Source organism: Pseudophryne corroboree, chromosome 5 (genome assembly GCF_028390025.1).
Source record: "Pseudophryne corroboree isolate aPseCor3 chromosome 5, aPseCor3.hap2, whole genome shotgun sequence".
Classification (NCBI taxonomy): Eukaryota; Metazoa; Chordata; class Amphibia; order Anura; family Myobatrachidae; genus Pseudophryne; species Pseudophryne corroboree.
In genome coordinates this window covers 458,212,634-458,232,426 of record NC_086448.1, presented here as the reverse complement: position 1 = coordinate 458,232,426, position 19,793 = coordinate 458,212,634, and the positions used below count along the sequence as shown (strand labels likewise).

Genomic DNA, 19,793 nt, shown 5'->3' with positions numbered 1-19,793 from the left:
AGCACTAATGGCTCGCTGCAAACAGGATTTTGTTTGGAGGCTTTCCAAGTACTGTATCTGCATTTGAGAACAACATATTATTAGAGTAGTCAGCTTAAAGGATGTAGATGCACGTGACCTATTATTCAGAATGCTCTGGGTTTGGGGATTCTCCACTATACTGCAGTACCATGTCTAAAATGTAATTAAACTTGGTTTAAAAACAAACTATGGGGCAGATTTAGAAGAAAAAAAAAAGTTATATTCTTATCATCACTCGTTACGAATGATAAATTGTGCTTTAGCCAATCAGTACCTGTCATTTTTAAGACACATGACAGTTCGGAACGGATTGGTTGGAGCACCATTTATCATCCGTTACGTGTTATAACAGGAATATCACTAATTGTTAAAACTGGGACCCGGTCTTTAGGTCGACAGTAAGTAGGTCGACCACTATTGGTCGACATTAAGTAGGTTGACCACTATTGGGCGACAGTAAGTAGGTCGACCACTATTGGTTGACAGTAAGTAGGTCGACATGGTTTCTAGGTCGACATGACAAAAGGTCAACGTGAGTTTTTCACTGTTTTTACTTTTTCATACTTTACGATCCACGTGGACTACAATTGGGAATGGTAACCTGTGCCAAGCGCAGCGGTAGCGGAGCGAGGCACCTTGCCCGAAGCATTGCGAGCGAAGCCAGGGGACACGGTGCACTAATTGGGGTTTCCGGTCACTGTACGGAGAAAACGACACCAAAAAAAAAAGAAGTTAAAAAAAAAAAAAAAAATCATGTCGACATTTTCTCATGTCGACCTAGTACATGTCGACCCAGAGTCTCGGTCGACCTAGAAACCATGTCGACCTATAGTGGTCGACATAGACACTGTCAACCTAAGTCTAATTTACCTAACATACCACACCTGTTAAAACTGCCCCTAGGTCTTCCACCACAGTGTATCCATCAATACTCTCCTGTTTATGTGTAATACTACTTCTCGCAGTGACTGCAGGTAGGGACACCTAATAACAATGTCTGGATATATGCATTATCAGCAAAAAGCAGTAACTATTCACTTCGTTTTATCTTTCTGGTTTGTTGAATTCTCTATACTGTATATCTAACTTTATATGCCTCCAAATTCAAAGAATGTCTTGTGATTTCCTGCAGGAGATATTAATACTCAAAGGACATCTATATTTATCCTTTTATTTAGCATTTCAATCATGATTAAAACTCATTACAAAGTCCACGCTTATCAGAAAAACAAGAATACAATATTGTTTAAAGCTGCCATCAATTTTAACTCACTTCCCCAAACAGGAATGTCTTTGCTTTCCGCCTTCATCACAATAGATGCCATCGTCATAGTTACGGGGATGGCATCAAAATAGGAAGAGTGTGGAGCAAGGGTGAGAATGGGAGCTTCTGCGGGTAAAGCCTGTCTTCCCTTCACCGTCACCCAGTGGAAGCCACCAGCAAACCACATTGTCCGCATTATTGCTTTTAAAGCAATGTCAAAAAACCTGCAAAGATAAGCACCATCAAAGTAAACTATTAATAAATATACCAGTTCAAAAATATAAAAATATGTACAGATCAAGAATGAACAGGACGTTAAACTGTAGATTTGTTATAAAAGGTAAATGTATTTCAGTATTTGGTTATAGAAGGAATAATTAAGAGTGGAATGAAGGATTTCCAAATCCTCCCTTTTGGGCAAATGCCACATCACCTTCTGGAAGTGTATAGCATACCTAAAATATATACAGAAATTTGGCCTTTATGGATCCTGAACAACATAAAAATTAGTTTTGAATTTCATGGCTTTTGCCAAAGAGGTACTGTGACTCCCCACCCCCACTCTCATGATTGATAACATTTAAAATAAACCATAGTTCTGGGAGTAATAAGAGACAAAAGTGAAAACAATATGCTTACGACAGGGCTGATGCAAAACTGAGCCTATGCCTCAATCTCCCCATATCAATCTCCCCATATCGAGCACAGGTTTAGTAATCTCAATAATATGACCATATGTCCCATGTTATTCTGCGACTACGTTATTCTCATAAAGTTGGGTACTTAAAAAAAAATTGTGTGTAGCTCAGATATTGGGGCCATTGCAGACAGTATGTCCCCAGCTTAAATTTATTACAAATTCTAAACAGAATTGAAAAATTGTTTTTATATAGGCAGGGCCGGTGCTAGTGTGTTCGGCGCCCTCCTGCAAACTATAAATTTGCGTCCTCCCACACTTTATAAAGGGACAGCGTGGGGTGGTGCCTCACAAGGAATGGGCGTGGCCACACAAAGTTCCCCCATTTCAATTAACGCCACACAGTAGCACAATTGTATTATACACATAATGCCCATAGATAGTAGTAGCGCCCTGTATACATAATGGCCATAGTAGCAGCGCCCCTTATACGTAATGCCCATAGTAGTAACGCCACTTATACGTAACACAGATAGTATTAGCGCCCCTTATATGTAATGCTTATTGTAGTAGTGCCTCTTATGCGTAATGTCCATTGTAGTAGTGCCGTTTAAACATAATGCCCACAGTAGTAGCACCGCTTATACGTAATGCACATAGTAGCAGCACCGCTTTAACATAATGCCCATAGTAGCAGCGCCGCTTTTACGTAATGTCCATAGTAGTAGTGCCGCTTTTACATAATGTCCATAGTAGTAGTGCTGCTTTTACGTAATGTCCATAGTAGTAGTGCCGCTTATATGTAATGCCCATAGCAGTAGTGCCGCTTATACGTAATGCCCATAGCAGTAGTGCCGCTTATACGTAATGCCCATAGCAGTAGTGCCGCTTATACGTAATGCCCATAGCAGTAGCGCCGCTTATACGTAATGCCCATAGCAGTAGTGCCGCTTATACGTAATGCACATAGTAGCAGTGACGCTTTTACGTAATGCCGATAGTGGTAGTGCTGCTTATACGTAATGCCCATAGCGGTAGTGTCGCTTATACGTAATGCCCATAGTGGTAGTGCCGCTTATATGTAATGCCCATAGTGATAGTGACGCTTATACGTAATGCCCATAGTAGTAGTGACGCTTATATGTCATGCCCATAGTAGTAGTGACGCTTATATGTAATGCCCATAGTGGCAGTGACACTTATATGTAATGCCCATAGTGGCAGTGACGCTTATATATAATGCTCATAGTGGTAGTGACGCTTATATGTAATGCCCATAGTGGTAGTGACGCTTATATGTAATGCCCATAGAAATGGCACTTATACAAACAACCCCCCCCACATATATATATATATATATATATATATATATATATATATATGCTATATATATAGCATATATATATATATATTGCTATGGGCAACATCACCAGTTCTAAAAAAAAAAAAACCTCCCACCTTACTAAATTTACCCCACTGTGCCTGCAGTACTAATAAGGCGCAAATTTAAAGAAAATTTCACTATTCTACAAGCATCTCATGTCACATGACGTACTGAGGCTTGGTGAATGAGGACACACCTGTAAATGTTAGTGATCAACTGTCCCAATTTTAGCAGGGATTATATGACTTTACCCAAGCTGTATGTACCCAATGAAATATTTGAATTGGCTTTTGACAGACAATACATATTTCCCCTTCCCAACCCCTCATGAACAATCCTCCCTTCCCCTTTATGTACCCCATTATAGCGAAAACTTTCAATGAAAACCTAAATCAATGATAAATAACGTTAATTAAAGTCCACTTATCATAGCAACTAAACACATTGACAAACAGAAAGTGTCCAGTTTACCAATAGGCACAAGGATGCAGTTAAAATACGGACAGTTGGGATCCAGACAGTCAGAAGGCCGACAGCTAGATTCCGATTGTCAGAATCCCAACACATCCCTGAGGTAGGTAGAAGGGTTGGGGTTAGGGTTAGGCTGCGGGAGGGGGAGGATAAGGGTAAGGTAGAAATACTTACCAGATGTGTCAGGATTCTGTCCGTCGGGATCCCGCTGATGCTCTTCCATCAGGATCCTGACTGCCCGGATTGTGTACCCAACCCGGGACATAAGACTGTGTGTACATAATCTAATATTTAATTTAGTGTGTTTCAATTATCAATCTATGGGGGGGTATTCAATTGTTTGAAAAGTCAATTGGGTGTCTGTTTTTTTCCTATCTAATAGACAGGAATAAACAGACACCCAACCGACTTTTCAAACAATTGAATTCCACCCTATATTTTCATAAATAAGAATAAAACTATTGTAACATTTTCATGTGGGAAGTAATACTACATTGAGTCAGAAATTGCCTTCTGCTTAGCTATAAATAAGAATCTTATTTCCTCATTGAAGCTAAAACTACATTTACAAATTACATTGCCAGACAGAAAATGGAAGAGTGATAAATAATAAAAGTTATACAACAAAACATATATAGCAAGCACGCACAGAAAGGCTACACTGACAATTCCTATTTCTCTTCGGATACATTGGTGCTGAATTATACTCTTGCTTGGTGTTTGATTGAAAGCCTAGGCTACAGAACATGTTTTATGCTATTTTTGGCTTGACAATGAATAATAGAATATTCTCATCTTGTGGAAGTAGATGCAAGCAATGGTTAGAAGGCTCAGTTGAGGAACTGGAATTGTTTGAAACCAGCCCGTACTGGCTGCATAAACAGAGTCAAAATTTGCAATCTATTAATAATCTAGTGATTAGAATCTGGAACAGTAGAGGACTGACAAAAATTTAATTTCGTTTTGGAAAAAAATAAGTTACAATTACAGCTGCTATATTAGAGGTAAAATGTGTATTTCAATTTCATACTTAAATCATTACCTCTAAGAAAACACACTTGTTCTATTCTCAGGGGTTTTTTTTCTTGAAGAAACTATTAATTATAGAGATGGACACAATAATATTTTACCCTAAATTCATGTTCTCCAAATGATAAGTTTATTTGAAACCATTTGTTTGCTTCTACATGTTTAATGGGTTCTTAGGCTGTGGAGAATGCAATTAAGGAAACAGCTACAACAAAAGTGCAATGTGAGATCCATTAAACAGCTTGCGTGGTAAAGGCCTAAGTGGTACATGATATGAAGGTACTGTATACGTTGAAAATATATTGTCCCAAATGTATTAAGGGGGTAGGGTCCGAATCGCCGCCAGTCGGGATGCCGAAGGTCAGAAAACCGACCACAGCATCCAGACAGTGAGAATCAATCCCAACAGGGGGAAGCCCTCATGGTCCTCTAACCCTCCCTTCCCGCCGCAACCTAAACCTAATCCCCCCCTTCCCACCACACACACACACACACACACACAACCTAACCCTCCGTGGTGGCACCCTAGAAACACTGAAACATATTATGGTGACCCAGGAAACTGTGGTTCCTTAGGGCAGATGTATTAAGCCTGGAGAAGTGATAAAGCAGTGATAAGTGGAAGGTGATAACACACAAAGCCAATCAGCTCCTAAACGTCATTTTTCAAACCGTAATGATTGGTGCATTATCACCTTCCACTTATCATAAGGTTAAATATTTAAAAATAACTACAACTGCACAAATAATATACATATAATAGGTATTTAAAGGCTTAGACATCTATAATGTTATTATGGATTAACCATACATTTTGGAAGAGTTCCATCTCTGCTTTCTACACTTGCTAAAAATAAAAATGTGATCATTCCTCGTGGCCAAATAATAAACCTAATTGACCTGACCTAAAATTAAGTTAATTCATTTACTACAAGAGGTATATATTTCTCTAGCCAATCACAGCAGTTTTCCCTCACGTCAATTATTGTGAGGTAGAAAGATTACTAAACATTTGCTTGTGAGCCACAATCCAATAAGGAACTGTGCTCACTGGCTGTAGTAGGTATCACATTATGGCAGGTCACCCTCACATGGGTTGCTAGTCTCCCAGATAGGTTGGTGCTGGATGATGCTTTTATGGGGCTATCACCATCTCACTATGTATTTGCGCAGTAACATTAATTGAACCGCCACCAAAAAGTATGTCTTCTCGTCAAGTCCATAAAATGATTACATTTAATACTGAAATGAACAGAAGTAGTAGAGTGGCACTAGGTGACGTAACAGCAACAAAAACTACTTCACAGACAATGGCCCTCATTCCGAGTTAATCGCTCGCTAGCTACTTTTTGCAGCCGTGCAAACGCATAGTCGCCGCCCACGGGGGAGTGTATTTTCGCTTTGCAAGTGTGCGAACGCATGTGCAGCTGAGCGGGAAGAAAAAGTTTTTTGCCGTTTCAGTGTAGGTCTGAACTTACTCAGCCCTTCACTTCAGCCTGTCCAGTCCCGGAATTGACGCTAGACACCCGCCCTGCAAACGCCTGGACACGCCTGCGTTTTCCCTACCACTCCCAGAAAATGGTCAGTTGATACCCATAAACGCCCTCTTCCTGTCAATCTTCTTGCGATCGGCTGTGCAAATGGATTCGTCGCTAGAAGCACTGCACAGCGGGGGGCGTGGCCTGGACGCAGACTGAGGTGGATGTGTGCTCCGTGAGCTCCCAGCCTGGCCCGCTTTATACATCCCTGCCTGGCTCAATCTCCGGCCCCCAGAGGCTCCTACGCCCGTATTGTGCCTTCCTGCACCCGGGACCCAACCGCAAGCCGCTGTGCCTAAGCCGCAGTACAGCCTGTGCGCTCCCGCGGGTCGAGGCCTTGTCTCTCCTCCGGAGCCGGGGACTCGATTTTTGCGGCATCCGGCGCGTCCCTCCTGCGGCTCCGTGCACGGACGGACCCTGCTACTCACCTGCGGCTGCCTCAATCAGAAGAAGGGGAGTCCTCTGCACCCGGAGTCACGTGCTGCGGCGGCCCGGAGCTGGCTGTGAGGTGAGCTGCCCTGATCTCCCTGCATGCGGTGGCCATCTTGAATGCCCATATATGGGAAGGCACCCTGTTGCTGCATACAGAAGCCTGTAGTGGGGATTCTTTACACACTGCCTGGCCCCTCATAAACATATACCTCCCTGTGCATTTACAAGATTGCTGGCTTTGTGCTTGGCCTTACACCCTCTGCTCCTGTGGATACAGTGGACTATCCTATTTCAATACCTCCACACATTGTGGGATTACTGGGCTTTGCTTAACCCTGTGCTCTCGGGGAATGGGAGTCACCGCTGGCCGGGTCTCTAGTTTTCCCTGTGTAGCTCCTCTGTGATGTCCATGTGAAACACCTTTATTTCTCTGCAAGGCACTGGGCTCTACCCAATCATCTTTACAGTTTTTTCTATATATCTATAAATTGCCGCTCTGAAGTATTGTGGTCATGTCTAACAGAAACCGTAAAGCTTCCCCTGGTGACTCCTCATCTTTCTTTGGCCCTAAACGGGGCAAAAATGTGAATCAACACCCGGTTTCGCCTGGGACTCTGCAGGATGCGGGGTCCTCCCCGTCCAGATCTGATTCTGCTCTCACTGTTGATGCTGATCCCTATGATTCTCTAGTACAAAGGATTGCGACCACATTCAGAGTTGAACTACGTGCGGCCATCCAGGAACTTAAAACGGAGATATCCTCCCTGGGCTCTCGTACTGATGCTTTCGAACGTAAGACTGATGATATCTGCAATTATCAGGAGGTTGTTACTCAGGAAGTCTCGGAATTGCGGTCGGAGGTCGACCTCATGCGCGAACTAGTCGAGGACCTTGAAAATCGTTTGCGCAGAAACAAATTGCGAATACGCAATGTTCCAGAGTCGATAGATGCAACTGCGCTGTCTGAGTATCTGCTGGGCCTGTTTCGTCAACTACTCCCGGACCTCTCGGAAGACCAATTCCTGCTGGACAGAGCGCATAGGGCTCTCCGTGCAAAGCCACCCTCGGATCAACCCCCGAGAGACATTGTCCTCCGCATGCACTTCTTCCACATTAAAACGAAAGTGCTCAATGCTTGCCGTGGCGCCCCTGCTATCCCATATAACGGATCACACCTCCTCATTTTTCAGGATCTGGCCCCCTCCACTCTCAAAAAACGGAGGGAGATGTTACCCGTCACCAAAGCCTTACGCAACCGCCAGATTCTATACAGATGGGGATTCCCGTTTGCCCTACATTTCTCCTTCAACGGTCGGAATCATTCTGTGAAGAATCCGGACGATGGCTTGTCGGCTCTCAGGCGACTGGGGCTCTTCTCGACTTCTCCTCCTGCATCATCCTCAGACTCTCCTGAAGGCCCTAAGTCGAGATCGCCCCCACGTGCTGAATGGTCGACAGCCTGATGACTACACTACTTGCTCTCAAGACTTTCAGGTTTTATTGCAAGGACTTGTAGAATTTCTTTTTCCAGCTTAATGTTATAGAGATGGTGTTTGTTTTTTTGTTTATATTGTATCTGTGCCTTTTGCCCCTTCTCTCTGCGCAGCGGCATGGGGTTCTCCTTTTACACCTTCACAGCACTTCACTTCACTATCATGCAAGTGTGCCGGGGTCGCCTCATGCCGCTGTTCAGCGATACTACGATTGACTTTGTTAATGGTAATTGTCTATCTCTATTATCTGCTACATGTCTTTGTCCTTATATGTTCGTTTATTATACTGTGATAGTTTATCCTGACACACTAGGGTACCGTTCGTCCCTCTGCTAGGGTTTTTCCGACACTGGAATGGACCCTCTCTAGTTTGAGTTCTTTCAGACCCTATCTTCATGTTATTGGGGTTTCCCCCTTTGCCTTGCAGGCCTTCCCCCTCCATGCCCATGTTAATTACCCACGTTCTATTGTTGTTTTGGTTCGATGACAGTTGGCATACCTTTGTTCTCCTCTCGGCCTCACCCCCACAACACCTGGACCCCCACCTGTGCGGATGTGGTCCTATGGCGGTGTTGTATGTCGTGTCCTTAGGACTGCGACCTTTCCTAGATACTCGGTTGGCCACTCGGCCTCCGTTCCCCTCGTTTTTTACCCCTAACTTCCGCTGTCCTACTTATACCCCCCCTACTCAGCTTTGCACTGCACTCTGGATGGTCAGACCTCCCTTGAGACGGGCCCTTTACTGGAACCCTCCATGACTCTTAATATTTTATCGTTGAATGTCAACGGACTAAACGCCCCCCAAAAGCGAACCATGGCTGTCCAATTTTTTAAAAAACAGAAAGCGGACATAATTCTTTTACAAGAAACACATTTTAAAACTGTACATCCCTCCTTGGTTTCGAGAGCTTACCCTCAGGCCTTCTACTCTACAACTCCGAAAAAACGTAAGGGTACTGCCATTTTGCTACATGCTTCACTTCATTACGCTGTTGAGAACTCTTTTTCTGACCCCAAGGGTCGCTTCAATATTGTTGTCTTACAGCTTGGGAACTCCTTTTTGACTGTCGCTTCGATTTATTCCCCTAATATGGAGCAGGGTGCCTTTCACAGCGATTTCCGCTCCCAACTTGATAAACTAATAAAGGGTCGGGTGATAATTGGCGGGGATTTCAATGCCGTGCCGGATTTAGTATGGGACCGTACTCAATCTCGTGTCCCTAGTCCTTCGACAGTTAGGGAATCCAGACGGTTAGCTGACTACATAACGTCCTCTGGGTATTACGATGCTTGGAGGGTATTGTACCCTTGTGAACGTACGTACACTCACTACTCTATTCCCCATGACCTTCACTCTAGACTTGACCTTTTTTTAGTGGACTCTTCCACAGTACAGGGCTTGATTAAGGCTTCGGTCTCCCCAATGGTGTGGTCAGATCATTTAGCGGTATCATTGACAGTTAATTCTACCCCTTCACCTTCCACAACTTTCCGTTGGAGATTGAACTCTACTCTCCTTCTGAAAAAGGAATATCTTATTCAGACTGATGGAGTCCTGGAGGAATTCTTCTCCTTGAATTCCACGGACGATATGTCTCCTGCAATAGTTTGGGAGTTACATAAGGCCTCCATTCGGGGTCATTTTATTTCCTTAGCTAAAGCCCAAAAACTGCAGGTTCGCCGGGCAGTTGCGGACCTTGAGCACCAAATCAAAGAGCTAACTATCCGACATCAACAGACGCCCAGACGCTCCTTATATAGCAAACTTTTGGCTCTCAAAGGCCAATTATACCAAATCTTATCTGCCAAAGCCGCTAAGACCATGCAATGGTTACAACATAAGTTCTACTCTAAGGGTGACAAAGCTGACTCCCTCTTAGCCTCCCGCTTACGCGCTCGTAAACAGAGGAACAGGATCCTCTCGCTAAGAGATCAACATCACAAGCTGACTTATGACCCTCAGAAAATAGCCCACTGTTTCAAGGAATATTACCAATCTCTGTATAACCTGCCTGCTCCGGACGATTCCATTAATCTGCAGGAGCGCATTGACAACTTCCTTTCTTCCTGCCCCCTCCCGGGGTTCTCTCCAAACAACAGATGGGTTCGCTCAATGCAGAGATCACTGCTGAAGAAATTGATCTTACGATCAAATCATTGAGGAATGCCTCAGCTCCGGGTCCGGACGGTCTACCGGCTCTATATTATAAGAAATTTTGTAGAATTCTGACCCCGGTCCTGACGGTATTGTTCAATGCGATTTTAGCCGGCACACCCTTTGATGGCTCCACTACTAGAGCTGAAATAGTTGTCATACCTAAGTCTGGACGTGACCTTATGGAGTGTGGTAGCTATCGCCCAATATCGGTATTGAATTCTGATTTGAAACTATTTGCGAAAATACTGGCAAACCGTCTTGTGGGGATGATCTCCTCCCTGGTTCACCCGGACCAGGTCGGCTTTATCCCTGGCAGACAGGCCTTTGATAACATTAGACGGGCGATTGATATTCTGCACTTTGCTGACTCATCTAAAATCCCCTCCCTGGCGATGGGGTTGGACGCTGAAAAAGCGTTCGACCGCATATCTTGGCTATATATGGATTGCACCCTTCGACGCTTTGGTCTTTCGAGTCATTTTCTCACGGGAGTAAAAATCTCTTTACGCTTCCCCGTCGGCTTGTGTTCTAGTGAATAGCCTACTGTCCCCTCCATTCTCGATTACAAATGGTACGAGACAGGGCTGTCCTTTGTCACCCTTAATTTTCGCTCTAATGATAGAACCCCTGGCGGCCGGTATCCGCAACTGCCCGGATATCTCGGGGATCACAATAGGCTCCTCTCAGTTTAAGATCTCTCTATATGCTGATGATATTTTACTTACCCTCTCGAACCCGCTTATCTCTCTCCCAAACCTTTTCAAAATTATACAGGAGTTTGGTGTTATTTCCAATTTTAAAGTCAATGCTGCTAAGACAGAGGTATTGGACTTTCATCTGCAAGCCCCGTTAAAAGCTTCCTTATTCAGTAACTTTAAATTTGATTGGAAAAAATCCCGCTTGAAATACTTAGGCATATATCTCACCAGACAATATTCCCAACTGTATGTGGCTAACTATCCTGGGTTGATTCATAGTGTCACTAATGATCTCCTAAAATGGTCTGGTCAGGTCATCTCATGGTCAGGCCGAGCCAATGCCATGAAAATGAATGTCTTGCCTCGCCTCTTGTACCTCTTTCAAGCGCTCCCAGTGCGGATCCCCTCACATGTGTTTTTAGATTTGCAGAAGAAATTATCACACTTTTTATGGTCAGGCAAAAGACCTCGTGTTCGACTCAAGACTCTATATAATAGGACCAGGGAGGGTGGACTTGGGGTGCCCAATATTAAATTGTATTATTATGCGGCCCATCTTTCCCAGGCCGTCCTCTGGCACTCGCACATATCTTCCCGTAGATGAGTCCAATTGGAATCCGAACTTGTTCATGTGGGACAGGCTCACTAAGATCTTTGCTCTATTGTCCCCCCCCTCCCCCCCCCGCTCTTTCACCCCTATGGGACAACCCACTGTTTGCCGGAGGAAGGGATGCACATGCCTTTCAGCATTGGTTAGCTCATGATCTTCTTCTGTTTATTAATGATATAGCACGGTCACGTTCTTTTCCACCTTTCTCAGACCTGCAGAGTCGATATGGACTCCCCCCACACTGTTTCTTCCAGTACCTGCAATTACGTAGCTTTCACTTAGCTTCTCTTCAATCGCATAGCTCTTTGACCAGATCCCCTTTGGAATCATTATGCTTCCTTCGCTCTCCCTCTAAGGGCCTTTTGTCATCAATATATTGCCTTATGCTTACTCATAACCTACCCACACTGGCCCCACGAGACAGCTTGGGAAACTGACTTGCAGGACCACATGGATGTAGACACCTGGGAACAGATTAAACAGAACTTAGTTTCTTCTGCGACCTCTATTAGACATAGAGAGAATTCATTTAAACTATATGTCCGATGGTACTTAGTTCCGACACGACTGAGTAGAAAATTCCCTTCCGCTTCGGATAGGTGTTGGAGGGGTTGCGGGTTGGGGGGTACCCTGCTCCATATATTTTGGGATTGTCACAGGATAGCGTCAATCTGGAGGGCCATCCGGAGATTGATTTTGCGAATCACTGGAGTGGACATGCCCTTTTCCCCTTCTTTCTTTCTTTTCCCTAGGCCCATCCCCGGGACACCGAAATCTTTACAAAAACTCATCTGGCATATCACGACCGCACTGAAATGTAAAATAGCTTTCCATTGGAAGTCGCACACAATTCCATCCATCGCGGCTGTGGTTGCTGCCGTCTGGGATACTTACCATATGGAATTCCTCTCTAGTGTGGTTGAAAGCAGTTCATTAGCCTTTACTGATATCTGGTCCCCATGGTTGGCGTACTATAAATGCCCCCCCCCCCCCTTTGACATACGGTTTTTGGTGCAATTACTTTGATATTCTTTGCTCTGTTATTTGGTATCCATTCTAAGTCGCATATTTGATATCATATGTTTGCATTGCTGTACCCCCCCCCCCTTTTTCCTTCTGTCTTCCCCTCCCCCATCCAACTGTTCACTGTCTATTGTACTCTGACAAAAAAATTCAATAAACAGTATTTACAAAAAAAAAAAGAAGCACTGCACAGCAACGATGTTGTTTGTACCCGTACGACGCGCGTGTGCATTGCGGTGCATATGCATGCGCAGTAGTAACCTGATCGCTGTGCTGCAAAAATCGGCAGCGAGCAATCAACTCGGAATGACCCCCAATATCTAGAACTAATAATATATATTGCGTTTATACCATTTCTATATTTTTGGAAAGCTGCACAGAGTAAGCGTCTCAATGTCTGTTCTAATCAAGGTTCCAGAATTTACTGAAGGAACTGGTTAATACAGTTTCAGCTACAGTTTGGCAACTTTCACTTCCTGGTCAGAGCTGTCACAAGTTTGCTGAGAGCTTTGTGAATTCATTGTACGTAGCAGCAAAACAAGCCATGGAAAACAACGCAGCCAGAACATAACCACATCAGATATCACAAGTCACTCACAAAGTTTGCAAAATGTTTACATTTTATATTTCTATAAAATTTCTGGATGCTCCACTGTAATGCATTTCTGTGCACAGGGGAATAAATCAGTTGCACAGACATTCCGATTAAGGCAGTCTAATTATTATAAAGAGTTACCTATACAGCGACAGCATATTTCATTGCGCTTTACAATTGGGAACAAACAGCAATAAAGCCAGACGGAAAGACAAAGAGGTAGAAGGGTCCTGTCGCAGGTTTACAGTCTATGCAATGAAACAGTCTTGGATCAGGTATGTAGCCATTAAACTGGCATTCAGAATAGACACAATGTCGAAAGAACAGGTTTAGGCTAGAGCCACCCATAGCGGACAAGCGGGGCCCGCTTGGCCGGAAGCAGGGTTTTATGTTCACACAGATCCTGTGTGGCCGGAAGGTTTCTGTGTTCACATGTATCCTGTTCTGCCTGATACCACAGAACAGGATCCGGTCAGTGCAATGACAGGATTTCAATAGAAAACAGTGCAGCACAGTCGCAATGTGTGAACACATACATTCATATGTATGTGTTCAACTTGAAATCCCTTTGTCTTGTCATCCGGCTCTATCGCAGCATGCTGCGGTTGAATCCAGGGGCTGCGGCGCCACCGCATATGTGTGGGAGGTTGCATAGGAGCCCATGTGCAGGCTCCTTCCAGCCATGCGCGTCCCACTGAACAAGACCCGCTTGGCAACTATGTGTGGCCCTAGACTTAAGGCTCTAATACTAGAAAAGCGCAATGTTAACATACCTACTGCCGACATGCATGTCGACATTATGACCATGTTGGCATAACACACCACACCCTTACATCGTTGGCCCATGTCCTCCAAGATTGGTTAGTTTTATAAAGCATTTGATAAATTGATTTGGGTAGCAGATAAGTTGGAAAGGTAGCATTCATGACCATGCTATATGAAAGCCATTGAGCTCATAGGCGTTTCTATAATGAGTGCAGGGGAGCCCACACCGCACACTCCGCACCCATATTTAATTACTTACCTTTCTGGAGTCATGTGTCGGCGCTGATGGTGCCGGACAAAACACTCACAAAATGGAGCAGTGGCCATCTTGGTGGTGATTTAACTAGTCTCCTGGAGCACAGTGGGCGCCATTTTTCTGGAGAACTGCGCACGTGCAGAGTGTACAGTGCCGCAAAGAGGAGGAGGCACATAGAGAGATCGGTCCCTTCTTCTCTTAAGCTACCCATGAGATATTCTACTGCTAATGTTGGACTATGGAGATTGCATTGCTGTATGCTTGATTTTATACATTAGAAGGGCTGTTAAATAATTCTGAATCCAGCTAGCATAAAATACTGTAGGGTAGGACAAGAAAAATATTATTCAAATTGTGAACACTGGTTACTCATTCTGTACCATGGTGCAGTGATAAACATTAGTCTCGCAACACTTAGATCATGAGTTTAATTCCCAACAAGGGATGTATCTGTGTGGAGTTTATATCTTCTTGTCTATTCTTATCTCCCCTATTATCTGTCACTAACTACCTGTTTTCTCAGTGTGATCCTATGTAATGCACGTAAAATGGCTGCCTTACCTTCCTTCATGGGTAGGATGAATAATCAGTCAACTGATGACACAAAATGGCTGCCACCCCATTATATTATCTTTATAGTCTCTGTAGTTCATGCAAATCTAAACCTCTGTATTAAGTCCTTGATTTCTGTATTTTTATGAAAATCTAAACCTCTGTGTTATGGGCCAGTTTTAGAGATGTACACAAGCTCGGTGGTTAATGTACACCCCCAATGTTTGTCAATTTGTGCATGTACAGATTTGTGTCACAGTGCTTCCTGAGCCACATGATGATTGACATGTTGCAGCCATATGGAGGTGACAAAGGGGCAGCAGCAGCCAGCATCACAGAAAACAGGGTCGTGTTGGCCCCGTTTCCTGGGTGTGCCGAGGCCAGTGGCTGCATCTTTGCGTAGCTTCAGAGGCCCCAGAATCGTGAATTACACAGCCTTGCTTCAGTGTTATTCAGATGAGCGATGTACACACAATCTAATGCTGCATCTTTGGATGCAAGAGCAGATCACAGAAGACTGCAGTGGTCATCCTTCTACTACAGGCGCCTCCTGCTGCTTTTATATATTTACGCACAGTAACTACATCCAAGGATGCAGCTGCTGTGCATTTAGCGTCCATCTCTGAATCTGGCCCCATGTTCACACGATCTGTTAAGGGCTTTGAGACCAATTGGAGAAGAGCGCTATATAAATAATACGGTTATTCCCATAAAATGATTATTCTCCCTATGTTTGCGTGGGTTTCCTCGGAGTGCTTCGGCTTCCTCTCACAATTCAAAACATACTGGTCGGTTAATTGGATTCTAACAAAAATGAATCCTAATGTGTGTGTGTTTGTATTTATGGGAATTTAGACTGTCGGCCCTTATGGACCAGGGACTGATCTGAATAACATATACGCTCTATACAATCATGCATAAATTGGTGCTGCTATATAAATAACCAATAACTATTTTTTTTGCCTTATGGATGAAAAAAGCAACAAGCACAATAATCGGGTGGTATTCAGTATGCCGGCTGTTGGGATCCCGGCGCTCAGTATACCGGCGCCGGAATCCTGACATTCGGCATACCTACAACTATTCTCCCTCTTGGGGGTCCACGACCCCCTTGGAGGGAGAACAAATAGCGTAGCGCGCCACCGTGCCCAACAACTAACTGTGTATTCAAAAATATCTTTTGGTTTAAATTTTTCAAAGGTCTTTTTTGTCAAAAATATAGAATTACTTTTAGATACAAGCTTCACCCCTTCTCACCCAACCATTTATGTGCCGGTAGATTACATAGAAGATACAAGCAACTTATACCTCTTTTCCACCAAAAACCCGGCTTAGACCCAGTTTCCACTGCACCATCGTCCCGGGTTTTTCCGAGCTCACTTCCGTTTCCACTGAACCCGGGTAAGCACAGCAAAACCTGTGGATGTCATTAAAACGGCCTTTATTCAGGCCCACAAAGATGAGGTCACAGAAAAGGGAGTGGTGGGGATGTGTCAAGTGTCCAGCACCCAGCTCTCCTTCCAGGCCCGCACTGTGTCCAGCTCTCCTTCCAGGCCCCCTCTCTGCCCAGCTCGTCTGTGTGCGCACATAAATAGCCTCTCCCAGCGCGTGAACGCATCTACTCTGGTCTCTGGGTGATTACATAAGCAACCAGCACCCTGGAGGGACCAATTATCGGCTTTTGCAATTACCCGGCATAAAAACCTTGCTCAATACCCGGGAATAGACCTCAGATTTTTTTCCTCTGAGACGTTTCCACTGAGCCACATCCCAGGTAGATACTGGAATTAACAAGGTTTTTTTAGGCAGTGGAAAAGGGGTATAAATCAGATCTTTTGGATTTCAGTATCATCTGTATGTGGCTGATGCTCAAATCTACCTATCCTCCCCAGATCCGTCACCATCTGTATTGGGCTGTGTCACTAAATGCCCTTCTGCCATTTCATCTCGGATGATATCTAGCAATCACAAACTCAACATTTCCAAAACAGAATTCACTATATTTCTATCGGCCATTACTAGCTACCTAACGGATGTCTCTATCACTGTTAATTACTCAACAAATCAACCCTACCCCACTGTCTACTGGGTTGTCATTTTTGACTCTGAACTGTCCTTTGTTCCGCACATTCAATCTGTCATCAACATACATCTAAGAAACATATCCAAAATACAACTACATCTTACACAAGACACAGCAAAAACTCTAATCCATGCACTCATTTCCCGCATTGATTATTGCAATAGTCTCCTGACTGGTCTTCCCAAAATAGGCTCTCACCACTACAATCCATTCTGAATGCAGCTGTGAGGCTGATTTTTATTGGATACCGGTATTCTACCATATTCAATACAAAATAATTTTACTAACATACAAGGTCATTAACCAAACTGCGCCAACAAACATCTCTTCACTCATTTCAAATTATCTCCCTACTCGAACTCTCCGCTCTGTCATCCACATGCATTACTTGCTCCCACTCAAAATTACAGTTAGTTACTTTATCTGGGCTCTACCCACTCTGTGGAATGCCCTCCCACGAACAACAAGACTCGCCTCTAGACTCCAAACCTTCCCTGAAAACTCACCTCTATAGACCAGCTTATCAAATTTCGGACCCACCCACATTACCTTCATTGCCCCCCCCCCCCCCCCCCCTTGCCCATTGAATTACATCCCCTCCAGTCCAGACATAACCTCACATATTTTGTATTTCTTCACTTTCACACCCTCCTGACCTTTGGCCAACATTGCTGTGTGACCATATCATAGAGCCAATTAAGAAAATGTGCAATCTGGCCGGACCATTATGCAATAGGTAGCATATATCCTTGTGGATCCATGCCAATTTCCCTATAGATTGTAAGCTTGCAACCAGGGCCTTCCTACCTCTATGTATTTCTGTTTTACTCAGTTTTGTTTTATTACTTTTGTTCCAATTGTAAAGCGCAACGGAATATACTGTGTTATATAAAACACTGTTGATGAATAAATAAAGGGGGTGTCCACATAATTTTCAGTTGCAGTTTCTTACATTTTTTCAGTTAGCAATCCATTAATCTCTATGCTGTGCCAATAGCGCGATACTGGCAGAGGTAATAGTCCCTGCTCCGAGAAGACAGAGAAAATTATGACAAAATCATATTTTTCAAGCTAAGCACTGAGCTGCCCGTTGCCCGCGTAAACAGAATAGACGACACAGTATGCACCCAAAAAGAAGAAGAAAAAAAAGGAAAAAAAGGTCACTGCATTAATCACAGTGGGAAAAAAAATGCAGCACAGACTTCTGGGCATAAGACTGGACAGCCACAAATACAAAAAATAAAATAGCATCCACACTATTCCTAACCACACGCCAATTGAGGGAATAAGATATTCACTTTGCCAGCAGGACCAGTGTGCTAGGGCTGCAATCATAATATGCCTACATATCGGGTGTAAATACTAGCTAACAAGCAGCCGATATATCTCCCAGTGTGTACCCAGCTTTAGCAATAGAGTTTGTTTCACTATTTGCTTTGTCTACTTGTCTTAATTCACTGCAATACATTCTTAAACCCCTATCACATCTTGCAGCATTTGTCTTTATTACTATGCCTCCATGATATTGTAATTATAACCCATATTGTGATCTTGGTACTTTTCGGTGTCTTGCAATCTTCACCTATAGCTCACAATTCTAATGATTTTGACACCCAGTGAGGTATCAACAAATAGAACCCTCCCCTTCCGCCTAATATATTGGACACCGGATTCTGCACACTACAGAAATTAAGCAAATCTTAAAACATATTACCTGGTTCACATCATCCTTTAAATGTGCTATATGAAATGTACATTTTTTTTTAGTAAGAAATGAAAGTCATGACCTTTTATTCTTAAACAATGCCAAGTTTTTGGCACAGAGACACATACAGATACATTAGGCAGCTAATTCCCCGTTCTACAGATGCCTGGGCCAAGGGATCAGGCCAATCCAATGAATTTTGACAAAAAAAAAAAAAAGATCTGGATTGACTAGACAGATATTTCTCCGGCACGGTCCATAGGGTATCCACAGGATACACTGGGATATAGTGGAGCGACAGCAGATTTGCACCAAACGGTCAAAGCTTTTTGGCCTCCCAGCATGCAACAGGCCCATCCATATATCCCGCCTCCTGGCTCAGGCAAATCAGTTTTTGTTTGGTTATGCAGGAGCCGGACCAAGGTCAGAGGGCTGCTGTTTTTTTAGCAGCCCTAAGCTTTCTTATTTTATTTTTATAGTCTTACTATTTTTTCTGCATAATCTTTCTAAAAAGAGTCTTATACGTACCTTAGAAAGAGTTGCTCCAACAACTCTCCGCCGGGCCGCGACTACGCTTACCCACGAGTACAGTGCCGTTTCGGCGGGTGTTTGTGTCGGATATACTAGCAGGTCCAGCAGACGTTACCAGGCTGTGGCCGGAGCACGGGGAGAAGGTAAGGCATCGGTACCGCTTAGAGGGGGAACGCGGACACAGCCGCACTGTTTTGAGAGGAGACTACCAAACAGTCGCTGACGCGGCTGCCACCGAGAGTGCACCAGCGCTAGGCCTTAGGGATCATAGGCTCCAGGGGTAGTATCAGGCCACGATCCCTAGGGTTGATGTCAGCAGTGGGGAGTCAGACGCTCACCTGGTCGCCCCTCCCCCCGGTTCATGACCAGTTTCCTCCGAGTCTCCCGCCATGAACTATTTTCCCACTTCCGTCGGAGACGCTGTGCACTAAGGGGACCCAGTCGCAGTATAGGCGGCGTTGTGACTGGTGCGTCAGTGTTCACTTGGGCGTCTGTGTTCACTATAGGTTCACGGAGCGATTGTGTACACTAGTAGCGTCTGGATCCAC

General features: G+C 44.1%; 1 protein-coding gene across 1 annotated transcript in view; it reads right to left on the bottom strand.

The window, feature by feature from the left end:
* The window catches only part of LPCAT1 (lysophosphatidylcholine acyltransferase 1), a 275,186-nt gene that overhangs the window by 123,036 nt on the left and 132,357 nt on the right, over positions 1-19,793 (bottom strand). The window contains exon 3 of the mRNA XM_063922939.1: positions 1,295-1,509. Within this exon, the coding sequence (XP_063779009.1) occupies positions 1,295-1,509 (215 nt within the window). The remainder of the gene's footprint in view (positions 1-1,294; positions 1,510-19,793) is intronic.